This window comes from Cherax quadricarinatus, chromosome 35, assembly GCF_038502225.1.
Source record: "Cherax quadricarinatus isolate ZL_2023a chromosome 35, ASM3850222v1, whole genome shotgun sequence".
Taxonomy (NCBI): Eukaryota; Metazoa; Arthropoda; class Malacostraca; order Decapoda; family Parastacidae; genus Cherax; species Cherax quadricarinatus.
The window spans coordinates 1,584,656-1,603,522 of NC_091326.1; the positions used below are offsets into that span (position 1 = coordinate 1,584,656).

Genomic DNA, 18,867 nt, shown 5'->3' on the forward strand with positions numbered 1-18,867 from the left:
TCACTTGATTATATTCACCTGGGAGCACTAAACCCACATGAGACCTACATAAATGGGTCATATATTCCCTTACTGCCTTCAAAGTGGAATGTTCACAGTGGGACTGGCACTGACCAGTACTGTTATTACAGTGGTATGTTCAATCACAGTGGGACTGGCACTGACCAGTGTTGTTATTACAGTGGTATGTTCAATCACAGTGGGACTGGCACTGACCAGTGTTGTTATTACAGTGGTATGTTCAATCACAGTGGGACTGGCACTGACCAGTGTTGTTATTACAGTGGTATGTTCAATCACAGTGGGACTGGCACTGACCAGTGTTGTTATTACAGTGGTATGTTCAATCACAGTGGGACTGGCACTGACCAGTGTTGTTATTACAGTGGTATGTTCAATCACAGTGGGACTGGCACTGACCAGTGTTGTTATTACAGTGGTATGTTCACTCAGTGTGATTACCATTAACAAACTCCCTCTCCGGAACATATTTCATATATTTCAGTTCTCTCGAAGCTTTGCCAGCCACTTATATGTCAGAATTTCGGAGTTCAGTCATTTTTATTTTTTCTAGTGAATAAAAATAATATAGGAGCAACGAGAGAATGGATTGAGAGGTGAGCTAGGGGTTCAGGATGGCTGGCGAGGGGTTCAAGATGGCTGGCGAGGGGTTCAGAATGGCTGGCGAGGGGTCTAAGATGGCTGGCGAGGGGTTCAAGATGGCTGGCGAGGGGTTCAGAATGGCTGGCGAGGGGTCTAAGATGGCTGGCGAGGGGTTCAAGATGGCTGGCGAGGGGTTCAGGATGGCTGGCGAGGGGTTCAGGATGGCTGGCGAGGGGTTCAAGATGGCTGGCGAAGGGTTCAGGATGGCTGGCGAGGGGTTCAGGATGGCTGGCGAGGGGTTCAAGATGGCTGGCGAGGGGTTCAGGATGGCTGGCGAGGGGTTCAAGATGGCTGGCGAGGGGTTCAGGATCCCTGGCGAGGGGTTCAGGATGGCTGGCGAGGGGTTCAGGATGGCTGGCGAGGGGTTCAGGATGGCTGGCGAGGGGTTCAGGATGGCTGGCGAGGGGTTCAGGATGGCTGGCGAGGGGTTCAGGATGGCTGGCGAGGGGTTCAAGATGGCTGGCGAGGGGTTCAGGATGGCTGGCGAGGGGTTCAGGATGGCTGGCGAGGGGTTCAAGATGGCTGGCGAGGGGTTCAGGATGGCTGGCGAGGGGTTCAGGATGGCTGGCGAGGGGTTCAAGATGGCTGGCGAGGGGTTCAGGATGGCTGGCGAGGGGTTCAAGATGGCTGGCGAGGGGTTCAGGATCCCTGGCGAGGGGTTCAGGATGGCTGGCGAGGGGTTCAGGATGGCTGGCGAGGGGTTCAGGATGGCTGGCGAGGGGTTCAGGATGGCTGGCGAGGGGTTCAGGATGGCTGGCGAGGGGTTCAGGATGGCTGGCGAGGGGTTCAGGATGGCTGGCGAGGGGTTCAGGATGGCTGGCGAGGGGTTCAAGATGGCTGGCGAGGGGTTCAGGATGGCTGGCGAGGGGTTCAGGATGGCTGGCGAGGGGTTCAAGATGGCTGGCGAGGGGTTCAGGATGGCTGGCGAGGGGTTCAAGATGGCTGGCGAGGGGTTCAGGATCCCTGGCGAGGGGTTCAGGATGGCTGGCGAGGGGTTCAGGATGGCTGGCGAGGGGTTCAGGATGGCTGGCGAGGGGTTCAGGATGGCTGGCGAGGGGTTCAGGATGGCTGGCGAGGGGTTCAAGATGGCTGGCGAGGGGTTCAGGATGGCTGGCGAGGGGTTCAGGATGGCTGGCGAGGGGTTCAGAATGGCTGGCGAGGGGTCTAAGATGGCTGGCGAGGGGTTCAAGATGGCTGGCGAGGGGTTCAGGATGGCTGGCGAGTGGTTCAGGATGGCTGGCGAGGGGTTCAGGGTGGCTGGCGAGGGGTTCAGGATGGCTGGCGAGGGGTTCAAGATGGCTGGCGAGGGGTTCAAGATGGCTGGCGAGGGGTTCAGGATGGCTGGCGAGGGGTTCAGAATGGCTGGCGAGGGGTCTAAGATGGCTGGCGAGGGGTTCAAGATGGCTGGCGAGGGGTTCAGGATGGCTGGCGAGGGGTTCAGGATGGCTGGCGAGGGGTTCAAGATGGCTGGCGAAGGGTTCAGGATGGCTGGCGAGGGGTTCAAGATGGCTGGCGAGGGGTTCAAGATGGCTGGCGAGGGGTTCAAAATGGCTGGCGAGGGGTTCAAAATGGCTGGCGAGGGGTTCAAGATGGCTGGCGAGGGGTTCAAGATGGCTGGCGAGGGGTTCAAGATGGCTGGCGAGGGGTTCAAGATGGCTGGCGAGGGGTTCAAGATGGCTGGCGAGGGGTTCAAGATGGCTGGCGAGGGGTTCAAGATGGCTGGCGAGGGGTTCAAAATGGCTGGCGAGGGGTTTAAAAAGGCTGGCGAGGGGTTCAAGATGGCTGGCGAGGGGTTCAAGATGGCTGGCGAGGGGTTCAAGATGGCTGGCGAGGGGTTCAAAATGGCTGGCGAGGAGTTCAAGATGGCTGGCGAGGGGTTCAAAATGGCTGGCGAGGGGTTCAAAATGGCTGGCGAGGGGTTCAAGATGGCTGGCGAGGGGTTCAAGATGGCTGGCGAGGGGTTCAAGATGGCTGTGTTGGTTAGGAATCTTAGAACCTTATTTAGGCACAGGTACACATACCTATGGTTACGCAAATTTAAGTGAATTATAATAATTAAACTTGGAGAAGATTTCGGGGATCAACGCCCCCACGGCCTGGTCTGTGACCAGGCTGTTACTGCTGGTCGCACGCGGACTGACGTACGAACCACAGCCCGGCTGGTCAGGTACTGACTTTAGGTGCCTTTCAAGCACGTTTTGGAAGACAGCCTGGGGTCTATTAGTAATCCCCCCCCCTATGTCTTCTGGGAGGCAGTTGAACAGTCTTGGGCCACTGACACTGTCTCCAAGCGTACTCGTGGTGCCTCTTCTTTTCAGTGGACGTTGCATCGCCTGCAGTCTTTTGCAGAAGCGTCGCTAGAGTTAGTGTCACCCGGGGCGGAATCTCTGGTGTCACACCCATGAAATTCAAGGCCGGGGGGGATGGGGGGGTGAACTCCAGTTACGTCACTACTGCATGACCAGTTACGTCACTACTGCATGACCAGTTACGTCACTACTGCATGACCAGTTACGTCACTACTGCATGACCAGTAACTAATGATAAAATAAATAATCGTAGTAATATTGAGGAACCATAAACTCAAATACCACTTTGAGTACAGCAACACATCCTACATTTATTCATTGTCAACAATGCAAAAACAAAACAAAAACTTGAAAAATAAAGAAAAACATAGCAATATCAGAGAAATACTAGTTCCAATTTGACCATGAGTACAGGTAACATCTCAGTGAATCTGATCTTACATTACCTTCCTGGCCTTCAATCCTGCAAAATCATCTATCACATCATCAAAATCAATGATTTTCCCTATATAGGCCTATTTGTACTTTGTTAATATATAATAGGCTATATAGAAACGAAGGATTTTTCTCTTATGTTGGTGCAGCACTGTTTTGGTCATTAGTGTCACCTTCATTAGAGGATCTGTGGTGTCACCCCCTAAATGGTGTCACCTTGGGCGCCCCCCCCCCCTCCTTACGACGCCCCTGGTCTTTTGCTTTCGTTGGGAGTGATTTTCGTGTACAAATTTCCGACTAGTCCTTCTAGATAACCTAGTAAGTTATCTAGGCTAACTCTAGAAAGTCAAAGTGACTTATATGTATGTTTGAAGAGTGACTTACAATGCTACTTTTACTAGTGTTTATGTCTGACTACTTCAGAAGCTAGACAGTACCAGGAAAACTGGACCGTAATACCATCTTGTAGGAGGAAGTTCTGGTTACGATGGTGGTATCTAGGTAGTAGTGTTGTCGAGTGCTTCTACCCACCACCAGCAATATTACCTTCACTAGGATATTTATCCATTCCACCACCACCAATAACATTACAACCAATAAAATCACTACCATCAATTACATTACCCTTTCCACCACCAGCAGCACCACACTCTTGCCACATATTCTAGTTATTTCCTCATTTTAGTGTAAAATGGTGGGTGTTGTAGGTTGTATCCTAGACAAGGGTCAAGGAACCCTAATGGAAATAAGCCACACTGCTTGGCTTTCTTGGGTTATCCTGGATTAATATTTTATAAGTAGTGACAACGAGGTTAGTGACACTGTATAGTGGTAACGAGATTACAGTGACACTGTATAGTGGTAACGAGGTTACAGTGACACATTGTACAAGAAGTGATAACGCAGTTACAGTGACATTGTACAAGCAGTGATACTGACGTTACAGTAACATTTGTAATCCCAGACAGGTGGTTCCTGTTCACTGTTTGCACTTGCTATGTGTTTTTATATCAGTGTGTGCAGTGTACACCTGTCGTGGTTACACTTGTGTGCAGTGTACACCCGTTGTAATTGAACCTAATGTGTGTATGCTGTGTAATACCTCAATCTACCCATGCCAATGTATATTGAAAATGTATATTTTAAACCCAATATTTAGACAAATTGCGAGGAAAATCTCGTTTACATTTCATGTCTCATTTAGTATAAAAAAAAGCCCAAAATGGCAAAGCATTTTAGTACCAGTGTTACATTGCAGTGGAGCAGACAGGAGTCTACGTGGAAGCTGCTGTACCTGTGGGCGACGGTACTGACGGTGCTGCAGGTGGTACATCACTGCTGGTGGTGGTGGAAGGAAGATGTACACTCTAGCCAGCCTCCTGCTGGTGACCTCACTCTTATCCGGCCATCACCATCCTCCTGCAGTGAGTGTCCTACCATCACTATTGATACCCCCCTCTCCTGTCAGTAGTGCTTGCACAATCCATTTCCATCTTTCCCTCCCTCCCTAGGGTTTCTCTACAGCTGCAACACCTATGTTTCACCTTCACAACAGTTTACTACAAAAACATAAGGACATGTGTCCTTAATAAAGCTAGCTTCTGCAGGCGAAACATCTCAGTAAAAACATATTCATGTTGCAAATATGTCTTAGTCATTAACTTTTCTATATTATAAATTATTTAAAGTCAATTAGTTTGTTACTCTTGTTGCGCCACACCAGACGGTGGCTAATACTCTTGTTGCGTCACACCAGACGGTGGCTAATACTCTTGTTGCGTCACACCAGACGGTGGCTAATACTCTTGTTGCGTCACACCAGACGGTGGCTAATACTCTTGTTGCGTCACACCAGACGGTGGCTAATCCTCTGTCAGAACACTTTCCGTCACTCAAACTCTACTCTAATAGCCACTTAAAATATCAGGTCATTATATTGTGGAAAGTGATGTACAATATGAGGGAATACACTTAATTACACTAATAATGAAAGTTTGAGGGAATAGTCAAGGTTATGGAGAGGAAAATAATCTGTATAAATGGGGGAGGGGGTTATTACAACCCCCAGACGATGCAACATCCCCCCAATGAAAAGCAGGGGTGTCACTAGCACGTTAAGAGACCATACAATAAGTGTCAGAGGCCCGAGACTGTTCAACTGCCTCCCAGCATACATAAGGGGGATTACCAACAGACCCCTGGCAGTCTTCAAGCTGGCACTGGACAAGCACCTAAAGTCGGTTCCTGACCAGCCGGGCTGTGGCTCGTACGTTGGTTTGCGTGCAGCCAGCAGCAACAGCCTGGTTGATCAGGCTCTGATCCACCAGGAGGCCTGGTCACAGACCGGGCCGCGGGTGCGTTGACCCCCGGAACTCTCTCCAGGTAAACTCCAGGTAAACACACACAAATAACCCGCACATAAAAGAGAGAAGCTTACGACGACGTGTATCGTTCCAGTCACGGTATTGTGCCTTTTTTTGTTATTTATTACACAGTTGTGAGACTTGAAAATACAAACCAGACTGACAAATATGAAAACAGATAGTGCACTTTGCCAGTTTCCTTGAGAGAACATCAGCCTCACTGCCTCTCCTACAGCCTCGCCTCTAATAATGTTGGTAGAATTTAGTAGAATTTCCATACAAAGAGACCAGTCCCATCGTTCTCCCTCTCGCCATTCTGTTTTCGTAGCAGCTCTGTTGCTCCTCCCAAGCTAATCACTTGTATTGGTACGTACATTTGAGTTTCAGATCAATATAAGTTTCCTTAGGGGCAGGTATACCAAAACCCAGGTCAACACTTCTTAACAGACGAGGAAACAGAGCCAACAGTGACATCATAACGTCTTCATAAAGGGGAGAATAAAACCAACAGATAACGAGACAAGAATACCGAGTTGCTCTCTGTACAAATTATAAAGCTTAAACACTCAAGATTCCATCTGAAGAGGATGATGAGGCTGGAGTAACATGGCGAGTGATGTGATGCTTCACCTGACTTAATACTTGATAATGTTTAAAGAACAAGAAGGCATAATACTGTGGCTGGAACAATACACAGATAACCAGTACATAGGAGAAAGAAGTTCATGACGCTACTTTCTCTTGTGTACAGGTTGTGTAATATTTACAACTCAGAAAACAACCATCACTTTTGTAATGTATCTTGCTATATTATCCGTCAGTGATCACAACACTAACTTGTGATGTGTTGTGATGGCAGGCGAGTGTGTGCGTCACGCACTGCGTCATCCGCTGATCTGGCACGACAAGCGTTTAATAAGTCACCTGCGAGACACTACAGAGGTGGCACCGCGGGCACTTGGGCATGACCTTGATCCTCACCACCCGCCCTGGGCACACATACCTTCATACAACGTCACAGAAGAAAACATCAGGAATATTCTTCAGAGACAGGTGTTTGTATGAGCTTGATGTAACTAGGTAATGTATATTTCTCATGATTAGTGCATGCAGGATCGAGGCTGCAACACTTGTGATGAATGACCCAAACGAGTTTCACGCTTTACTATACGAGATGGTAAGTAATATTTTTTAATTTCTCCCTTTCAATGTTCCAAAATATTTGTGTACTCATCCATGAAGCAATGTAGCGAATTTGACGTGTAAATATAGATACAGTAAGATATTTGTTTAACATATATCGGGATCTACATTCTTAAAAACATGAAATTAGAAGAAGGCAGAAGCGTCTTCCAGGACGCGGATAAAACTATGGAGGTGGTGGTTGAATGTTCTGCCAGTGAGCTACAAGTCCATCACCCCCACAACACTGATGTTCCTCTACACTTAGAAGTAAATAAGTACCCGGCAGTATGTCGAATGTTGTGGGTGGTAGCTTGGAGAAGGAAAAAATCTTGGTGTAAATAAGCCACTCTGCTTGGCTTTGATTATCCAGAGTTATTAACCATCCGAGGTTAATTAGTGCAGCAGTATCCACCAGCGTCCACTACACATCTACAGGACCCTACAGCAGTATCCACCACACATCTACAGGACCCTACAATAGTGTCTACCAGCGTCCACCACACGTCTACAGGACCCTACAATAGTGTCTACCAGCGTCCACCACACATCTACAGGACCCTACAATAGTGTCTACCAGCGTCCACCACACGTCTACAGGACCCTACAATAGTGTCTACCAGCTTCCACCACACATCTACAGGACCCTACAATAGTGTCTACCAGCGTCCACCACACATCTACAGGACCCTACAATAGTGTCTACCAGCGTCCACGACACATCTACAGGACCCTACAATAGTGTCTACCAGCTTCCACCACACATCTACAGGACCCTACAATAGTGTCTACCAGCGTCCACCACACATCTACAGGACCCTACAATAGTGTCTACCAGCGTCCACCACACATCTACAGGACCCTACAATAGTGTCTACCAGCGTCCACCACACATCTACAGGACCCTACAATAGTGTCTACCAGCGTCCACCACACATCTACAGGACCCTACAATAGTGTCTACCAGCGTCCACCACACATCTACAGGACCCTACAATAGTGTCTACCAGCTTCCACCACACATCTACAGGACCCTACAATAGTGTCTACCAGCGTCCACCACACATCTACAGGACCCTACAATAGTGTCTACCAGCGTCCACCACACATCTACAGGACCCTACAATAGTGTCTACCAGCGTCCACCACACATCTACAGGACCCTACAATAGTGTCTACCAGCGTCCACCACACATCTACAGGACCCTACAATAGTGTCTACCAGCGTCCACCACACATCTACAGGACCCTACAATAGTGTCTACCAGCGTCCACCACACATCTACAGGACCCTACAATAGTGTCTACCAGCTTCCACCACACATCTACAGGACCCTACAATAGTGTCTACCAGCGTCCACCACACATCTACAGGACCCTACAATAGTGTCTACCAGCGTCCACCAAACATCTACAGGACCCTACAATAGTGTCTACCAGCTTCCACCACACATCTACAGGACCCTACAATAGTGTCTACCAGTGTCTACCACACATCTACAGGACCCTACAATAGTGTCTACCAGCGTCCACCACACATCTACAGGACCCTACAATAGAGTCTACCAGCGTCCACCACACATCTACAGGACCCTACAATAGTGTCTACCAGCGTCCACCACACGTCTACAGGACCCTACAGTAGTATCCACCAGCGTCCACCACACGTCTACAGGACCCTACAGTAGTATCCACCAGCGTCCACCACACGTCTACAGGACCCTACAGTAGTATCCACCAGCGTCCACCACACGTCTACAGGACCCTACAGTAGTATCCACCAGCGTCCACCACACGTCTACAGGACCCTACAGTAGTATCCACCAGCATCCACCACACATCTACAGGACCCTACAATAGTGTCTACCAGCGTCCACCACACATCTACAGGATCCTACAATAATGTCTACCAGCGTCCACCACACGTCTACAGGACCCTACAGTAGTATCCACCAGCGTCCACCACACGTCTACAGGACCCTACAGTAGTATCCACCAGCATCCACCACACATCTACAGGACCCTACAATATTGTCTACCAGCGTCCACCACACATCTACAGGACCCTACAATAGTGTCTACCAGCGTCCACCACACGTCTACAGGACCCTACAGTAGTATCCACCAGCGTCCACCACACGTCTACAGGACCCTACAATAGTGTCTACCAGCGTCCACCACACATCTACAGGACCCTACAATAGTGTCTACCAGCGTCCACCACACATCTACAGGACCCTACAATAGTGTCTACCAGCGTCCACCACACATCTACAGGACCCTACAATAGTGTCTACCAGCGTCCACCACACATCTACAGGACCCTACAATAGTGTCTACCAGCGTCCACCACACATCTACAGGACCCTACAATAGTGTCTACCAGCGTCCACCACACATCTACAGGACCCTACAATAGTGTCTACCAGCGTCCACCACACATCTACAGGACCCTACAATAGTGTCTACCAGCGTCCACCACACATCTACAGGACCCTACAATAGTGTCTACCAGCGTCCACCACACATCTACAGGACCCTACAATAGTGTCCACCAGCGTCCACCACACATCTACAGGACCCTACAATAGTGTCTACCAGCGTCCACCACACATCTACAGGACCCTACAATAGTGTCTACCAGCGTCCACCACACGTCTACAGGACCCTACAATAGTGTCTACCAGCGTCCACCACACATCTACAGGACCCTACAATAGTGTCTACCAGCGTCCACCACACATCTACAGGACCCTACAATAGTGTCTACCAGCGTCCACCACACGTCTACAGGACCCTACAATAGTGTCTACCAGCGTCCACCACACATCTACAGGACCCTACAATAGTGTCTACCAGCGTCCACCACACATCTACAGGACCCTACAATAGTGTCTACCAGCGTCCACCACACATCTACAGGACCCTACAATAGTGTCTACCAGCGTCCACCACACATCTACAGGACCCTACAATAGTGTCTACCAGCGTCCACCACACATCTACAGGACCCTACAATAGTGTCTACCAGCGTCCACCACACATCTACAGGACCCTACAGTAGTATCCACCAGCGTCCACCACACGTCTACAGGACCGTATAGTAGTATCCACCAGCGTCCACCACACGTCTACAGGACCCTACAGTAGTATCCACCAGCGTCCACCACACGTCTACAGGACCCTACAGTAGTATCCACCAGCGTCCACCACACGTCTACAGGACCGTACAGTAGTATCCACCAGCGTCCACCACACGTCTACAGGACCCTACAGAAGTATCCACCAGCGTCCACCACACGTCTACAGGACCCTACAGTAGTATCCACCAGCGTCCACCACACGTCTACAGGACCCTACAGTAGTATCCACCAGCGTCCACCACACGTCTACAGGACCCTACAGTAGTATCCACCAGCGTCCACCACACGTCTACAGGACCCTACAGTAGTATCCACCAGCGTCCACCACACGTCTACAGGACCCTACAGTAGTATCCACCAGCGTCCACCACACGTCTACAGGACCCTACAGTAGTATCCACCAGCGTCCACCACACGTCTACAGGACCCTACAGTAGTATCCACCAGCGTCCACCACACGTCTACAGGACCCTACAGTAGTATCCACCAGCGTCCACCACACGTCTACAGGACCCTACAGTAGTATCCACCAGCGTCCACCACACGTCTACAGGACCCTACAGTAGTATCCACCAGCGTCCACCACACGTCTACAGGACCCTACAGTAGTATCCACCAGCGTCCACCACACGTCTACAGGACCCTACAGTAGTATCCACCAGCGTCCACCACACGTCTACAGGACCCTACAGTAGTATCCACCAGCGTCCACCACACGTCTACAGGACCCTACAGTAGTATCCACCAGCGTCCACCACACGTCTACAGGACCCTACAGTAGTATCCACCAGCGTCCACCACACGTGTACAGGACCCTACAGTAGTATCCACCAGCGTCCACCACACGTCTACAGGACCCTACAGTAGTATCCACCAGCGTCCACCACACGTCTACAGGACCCTACAGTAGTATCCACCAGCGTCCACCACACGTCTACAGGACCCTACAGTAGTATCCACCAGCGTCCACCACACGTCTACAGGACCCTACAGTAGTATCCACCAGCGTCCACCACACGTCTACAGGACCCTACAGTAGTATCCACCAGCGTCCACCACACGTCTACAGGACCCTACAGTAGTATCCACCAGCGTCCACCACACGTCTACAGGACCCTACAGTAGTATCCACCAGCGTCCACCACACGTCTACAGGACCCTACAGTAGTATCCACCAGCGTCCACCACACGTCTACAGGACCCTACAGTAGTATCCACCAGCGTCCACCACACGTCTACAGGACCCTACAGTAGTATCCACCAGCGTCCACCACACGTCTACAGGACCCTACAGTAGTATCCACCAGCGTCCACCACACGTCTACAGGACCCTACAGTAGTATCCACCAGCGTCCACCACACGTCTACAGGACCCTACAATAGTGTCTACCAGCGTCCACCACACATCTACAGGACCCTACAGTAGTATCCACCAGCATCCACCACACATCTACAGGACCCTACAATAGTGTCTACCAGCGTCCACCACACGTCTACAGGACCCTACAGTAGTATCCACCAGCGTCCACCACACGTCTACAGGACCCTACAGTAGTATCCACCAGCGTCCACCACACGTCTACAGGACCCTACAGTAGTATCCACCAGCGTCCACCACACGTCTACAGGACCCTACAATAGTGTCTACCAGCGTCCACCACACATCTACAGGACCCTACAGTAGTATCCACCAGCATCCACCACACATCTACAGGACCCTACAATAGTGTCTACCAGCGTCCACCACACGTCTACAGGACCCTACAGTAGTATCCACCAGCGTCCACCACACGTCTACAGGACCCTACAGTAGTATCCACCAGCGTCCACCACACGTCTACAGGACCCTACAGTAGTATCCACCAGCGTCCACCACACGTCTACAGGACCCTACAATAGTGTCTACCAGCGTCCACCACACATCTACAGGACCCTACAGTAGTATCCACCAGCATCCACCACACATCTACAGGACCCTACAATAGTGTCTACCAGCGTCCACCACACGTCTACAGGACCCTACAGTAGTATCCACCAGCGTCCACCACACGTCTACAGGACCCTACAGTAGTATCCACCAGCGTCCACCACACGTCTACAGGACCCTACAGTAGTATCCACCAGCGTCCACCACACGTCTACAGGACCCTACAGTAGTATCCACCAGCGTCCACCACACGTCTACAGGACCCTACAGTAGTATCCACCAGCGTCCACCACACGTCTACAGGACCCTACAGTAGTATCCACCAGCGTCCACCACACGTCTACAGGACCCTACAGTAGTATCCACCAGCGTCCACCACACGTCTACAGGACCCTACAGTAGTATCCACCAGCGTCCACCACACGTCTACAGGACCCTACAGTAGTATCCACCAGCGTCCACCACACGTCTACAGGACCCTACAGTAGTATCCACCAGCATCCACCATACTTTACAGGGGCCTAGTGCAGATCCTAACCTAACTTCCTCTAAGGCTATATTTAAAACCCCTCTGACATGATAGCCCCCATGGGCTATTAAGCACTACACAGCTTCACACTCATGTTGCAAATGTAAAAACTACTCAGGATATCCGTGGAAAAGGGACTTCACATCCCATTAACCTCTCCTAGGTACACCAACTTTACATTAGACGCCTGACATCAAGTTAAGCCTGGGACCCCCACAACACACTCATCAACAGCTGCCCCGTCCCGGTCTTGCATGTAAATATTTGGTGTATAAAAAATCCATTAACAATTTACAGACAACACAAGCTTGTTTGGATTCTGATTCAGATTATATGTTTTTTTTTTTTACCTTAACGGCCGTCGCCCACCACGGTTGGGTGACCCAGGTAAAGGAAATACAGTCACCATCATTCATTCACTCGCTGGTTTTCCAGCGATGTACATAGTGTATGATATACGTATTGCATTCTTTTTAAGAAAGTATTATTATAGAAATGGTCAGTACAATTTCATTAAAACGTAAGTACGTTTTAATTTTATACATGATTAGTATATGGCTATAATTGTTGCCTGTAGTATGCACGATAATATACACAGAATTGTATGCCTCTCAGTGCTCATAGTTTGTTTCAATATCTGATTTAGAGATTAATATAGTCTTGACTGGTGGTTAGAATAGATGTCTTAATGACCCTCATGTAGTATAGGCTTTCAAAATATTAACCAACCTAATTGTAACTTATACGCTTGTAATATGGTGTTGTGTTGTCTTGTGCAGGAGGGTGGAGTGTTCGTGGAGGTTGGTGCTCAGGATGGAGTGTGGCTGAGCAACACTTGGTGGCTGGAGGCAGCTCGGGGGTGGAGGGGGCTGTTAGTGGAGGCTGATCCACTTAACTATCATCACCTACGTAACTCACCCAGAACCTCACCCACACTACCTGTCTGTGTCACCACCGGCCTAACACCCACACAGGTAAGCCTTCACCCACACTCCCCCAGAACTTCTCCTACACTCAGGTCCTCGCCCACACTACCAGTTTGGGGGATTATTATAGCCATGGAGCGCTAAACCCGTAGGATGATACAGCTCATTTGGGTGAGGGGGATGGAAGGTATTCAGGCTCGATTCAGGGAACCGGAGCACAGATCCAATTCCCTAGAGCAAGAGCCCCTCACCAGCATCAAGGAACCTCCCTTGCGGTGAGCCCAGTGTGGGACAGTATACAAGGCAACACCAAACTTACCTTCGGGGGATGGATACCTGAGTTACGCATAATGATTCCCAATCATTTTATATAAGCATGAATCAGTTGTAGCTGGGAAGATACAATTGTTAATGGCCCAGGTCATTCTTGAAATAATATTAAAGTCATTTATTTTCTCCGTTTATGAATAAGCTTCTTTGAAACATATGTAATATGAAGATAAAATTAAAAAAAGAGCTTTTATTGGCACAGCTTACAGCTGTGAATAGCTTTAGCAAGTCCAGCTTACCTGTAACATTATTAGCTTAGCTGTGCTCCGTGGCAAAAGCTCTCACTTCACACGGTGAGGGTCCGGGTTCGATTCCCGGCGAAGAGGTGGAAACATCGGACGTGTTTCCTTACAACGGTTATCTATGTTCACCCATCAGTAAAATAGGTACCTGGGTGTTAGTCGACTGGTGTGGGTGGCATCCTGGGTGTTAGTCGACTGGTGTGGGTCGCATCCTGGGACAAAATTAACCTAATTTGCGGGAAATGCTCAGCATAACAAGGGACTTTCTATATAGTAGTATGTCACTGATGTCAGCTATGACCTGTATACCTTGTACATGTACTTGTAGTAAATAAAGATATTATTTATTAGCTTACCTATAACTTCACTATTAGCTTGGTTGTAATATTTGTAATATTTGAATGTTTATACGAATCATGTTAATGTCATGTTACAAGGTTATTAATATAATGGTAGTAACTGGTTGTCTCATCTACTGTGTACAGGAGAAGTTTGTACGGACACGATCCCCAAGTAAAGTGACCGAGGAAGTCTATCGTAACCAGCTGGGACACTCCAAACTACTCAAGTACGCTACTACTACAGTACGTTCACTCTACCTTACCTTGATGTGGCTGCTGGGGGTCGAGTCGTACGTAGCGTGGTATATGGAAGAAGTACTGGTGTACTGGCTCAAAGTATTTTGCGTTTTTGTAATTCATGGGTAAGAACATGTAAATGTGATTTTTCATAGTTGAAGATGATATTAATGGTGTGCTAATCTCGTTCAGGAAGTGTTGTTTGGTGAGACGTGGACCACCACATGCTACCCTCTCTTCTCCGTGCTCACTGCCAGTAGGTACAGGCAGGTGAGTCATGATGGCTTACTAAACAATACTTGTATCTTCTCACTCTCCAGCCACACGGCCACAGTACATACTGTATACACCCAGAGGTGGATTTCTCTCGTCGTATATATCCTGACAGTTTATTTTCATCCCTATTTTAGGGGTTAAAGTATTCCTGTCTGGTGGTGAAAAGGTTACATGTAGCCTTAATGACCCTAGTGTAGTGGACAGGCTTTAAACCCCCATTAACCAACCATCCCCGGCCACACATCATTCCTGTAATAAGCTATCTTACTTTACTAGATATTAGCACTGTATACGTTATGCTAGAACTGGTTACGTTGAGTTCAACTAACCCATTAAACCAATTCTAACAAGATATATAACCGTGCATGATGATCCATGGTACCTACAGGTGAGTACCACACAAATTAGCTAGGAAAAGTAGCATAGATTAAACTTTAGTTAAGTTTGTGAGGTGCAGACATGACCTTAGTCGTCTCAACATTCCATATCAAATGAACATTGTATAAATACTGAGAGGAGTGTATCTCATTGTATATACTGAGCTGTGTATCTTTCAGAATATATATATACACCGAGAAGTGTATATATGCAATTTGTTTTAATCATCTGGTTTTAGTTAACAGTGAGCTTTATTAAACTGTATAGTGGTGAGCAGTTCACTACTGTATCACTACTGTGGAAGGCCTCAGTCAGATGAGCAAAAAGCTCCAGCTGCGGGTCATCATATAACAAGACCCGTGTCAGGAAACACTTGTCCTGTTTCTGATGAATCTTACCTAATTCAGTATTCTCATTATTATTACACACGTAGGGAAGAGTTATATCTGTGAAGGTCATATAGTACCTGATGTCTGACAATCAGGTTTGTTCCGAGGAAGGGAGAATAGCTACAATTCCTTGGATGAAGAGCCTTTCAGCTACATGAATTTCCGCGTCCTTGAAGGGAGTAACTAAGGTCACTGACTTCCTCAGGTTGACCTACTCATCCTGGACGTTTATGGTGGAGGTATGGAGATGACCCTAAACTTCATCACTCGCAATAATCAACTTAAAAACAAGTTCCACGTGCAGGTAACTTAGTTCTATTATCCTAAGTAACTTCAGTGTTCCTCTAGTAGTCTATTAACGATGGCTTATTTTTAAGCTTTTTAACTTGGTGATAGTATTTGTATTGTTTGTGCTAGTAATTACATTTATGGGGGAGCTCTAAACCTGACCCATACTTGCCTTGTATGGGCCAGTAGGCCTGCTGCAGTGGTCCTATTCTTATGTTCTTATCAAGGAACCTTCCTTGAGGGGTGTTTGCGTTAGTAATTCTTATTTTTGCTAGTTTTTTTTCTTTGACCTTAGTTTTTTACCTTGATTATTACAGGCAAGATTGCTGTGTGACCTACCAGGTCAAAACATTCTTCAACTCTCTCACTTTGTCTTCCTGTTCAGTTATTATAGGCGGTAAACTGCATTTATATACTAGGCTTCATTTGCTTTCACGACAATAGACCAGTTATAGGTTACTTGGCACTGTCATAATTATATGAAAACACCAAACACAAAATTTTGTGCCAAGTTTACCAGACAGTTACAGACTTGGTTTACTGGTGCTAATCTAATTTCTTATAAAGATATGATCAGCCAGTATCTTGATCTATGATGTCAATAAGTAAACACAAGGCTCCTGTGTCACACTAAGTGGACTCTCATCATTCGGACTGTATTTCGAGAAGACCTAAACCCGTTTAGGTTATCCAAAGGAGTGGTGGAGGCTCAGTCGTTCGTACATTTAAGTGCGGCCAGATTTGTAACAAGTCAAGTTACTGAAGCTTGAGAAAAACCTGTTGTAATGTTTGTTCTTCGTGTTGCAGATGATCCTGTACCAAGACAATGAACTGCAGCAATTCTTCAGCATAAACGACGTGAAGGAGTCATTCAAGCAGGAGGGCTACAATCTCTTTCAGCTTAATCAGTTTCATTACCTGGCTCTAATGACGTAGTTAATTTTCAGACTTTCTCACATTATTATTATAATCAAAGGGGAAGCGCTAAACCCGGAGGATTATACAGCGCCTGGGGGGGGGGATGTGGAAGGCATTCAGGCTTAATTCGGGGAACTGGAGCACAGATCCAATTCCCTAAATCAAGAGCCCCTCACCAACATCAAGGAACCTTCCTTGAGGGGAGACTTTCTCACAAACACTTGAAATTTAGCTTCAATGCTATTGTGATTTTTCCCAACTTTTAATTTGTTTATTTCTTAGTTCTAAACAGAATTTGTTGAACTATATCAGTTTATTAAACTGCTCAATGATTTTCTTATTGAGCGGAGATACTCGTTACAATATTTTCTTTCATGTATTTACTGGGCACCATCACCTCATCTCTTCTTACGATAACCATATACAAAAATGAAAACATTTTGCTTCATATTAGAGTTTCCACATTACTTAATCCATACAAGAACTTTTATGTATCGCACTGGATATACCTATACGAAGTTGCCACTGACTACATCCAGACAGCTATGGAAATTAAATGAAAACTGTCGCAATACCTGGTGTGTTGTAAGGCTCGCTCATGTGTTGATCAGTCAAGAATACTGGTTGAGTTACTGTCTTGCTCCCAGCGCCGTCATCTTGCCTCCTAGAAAAAACAGAAACAGGATGTCTTATCTAGCTATGTACTGCTTGCTTATGCAATGCTTCTGGATTCTTGCGATGCATATCTGGTCACCTCACACTACACTACATTGACTGTATCTGCTTGTATTTTGATTAACTGCTTGGTTGATTCATGTTCTGATGTTTTGGATAAAATGACAGTCGACAAGTATGAAGACAAAGAGAGCTGAAAAATAAGCTTTGATTTGGGACGACTTGATAAAGCTGTACAGATGGAAATACCCTATTAAAAGTTTGTTCTTCAACCCGTCTTTGTCTACACCTCAGTGCTATGTTTCTGATGTTTGACGTTACTGTCACAGCATCAGTAATGCTGTTTTACACAATATAAACACAACACACTATTTTGCATAATAGACAGCAGGTTGGTTAACTGGGTTTAAAAACCTATCGGCTACGCAAGCCATTAGGGCTCTATGTAACGTGTTCACAATCCCTAAAATACGGACTGAAGAAAACTTTGAGTGTACTATACAAAGACACTCCTCTGTGTTAGAAAAAAAATAGAATAAAAACAGTCCTACGAGTTGCATTATATTCATGAGGGAGCGCTAAACACGCAAGAGGTTCTACAGTCTGGAGGAACGAGATGCAGTCAGGTTTGATCCAGGGAAGGAGAGGTAGTACCAATTCCGTGGATGAAGAGCCCTTCAATATCATCAAGGAGAGAACTGTATGTCTAGCATGGGAGTAGTGAGACACCGGCTGTCACACCAGCCTAACTTACTTTACCAGGAAAGTTACTTCGGGAGCAACAGGATATATACACCGAGATGTGTATGTTTCTCAGTGTAAATATACTGAGAGTATATATACAGAGAGTAAACGGGTGACAGGTAGTCTTAATTATTGACTCGTGTAGTTGACAGGATTGAAACATCATTACCCCACAAACCAAAGGTTTTATTTAGGACTGGTACACTAAAATGTTCTTTAGCTATTCGACATTACTGTGAATTAAATCTATGACATACTAACCTCAAATACTAATGACTGAATATCGTAGGGATTTATTTTAATAAAAAAGAAGCGCTAAACCCACAAGGGAGGTATTTATTAAAGGTTAATGCGTTAGGCTCACAGCTTATCGACTGTATATTAACCTGTATATCTCCAGTCAGGCCCCTCAAAGGAGGGGCTCTTGATCTAGGGAATTGGATCTGTGCTTCCAACCCCCCCCCCAAGGCGCTGTATAATCCTACGGATTTAGCGCTTCGCCATGATTATAATCTCCAGTCAGAAACCTAATCCAGGGGGGAGGGTAATTATTTTGACTACTGGCATACATC

General features: G+C 47.2%; 1 protein-coding gene across 1 annotated transcript; it reads left to right on the top strand.

The window, feature by feature from the left end:
- The first annotated feature begins 4,623 nt into the window (after positions 1–4,623).
- On the top strand, positions 4,624–17,787 carry LOC128695053 (uncharacterized). The gene is made up of 7 exons (XM_070091524.1): positions 4,624–4,831; positions 6,630–6,823; positions 13,331–13,525; positions 14,535–14,633; positions 14,820–14,897; positions 15,876–15,974; positions 16,766–17,787. The coding sequence occupies exons 1-7, from the start codon at positions 4,630–4,632 to the stop codon at positions 16,892–16,894; spliced, it is 996 nt and encodes a 331-aa protein (XP_069947625.1). The 5' UTR covers positions 4,624–4,629; the 3' UTR covers positions 16,895–17,787.
- The last annotated feature ends 1,080 nt before the right edge of the window (positions 17,788–18,867 follow it).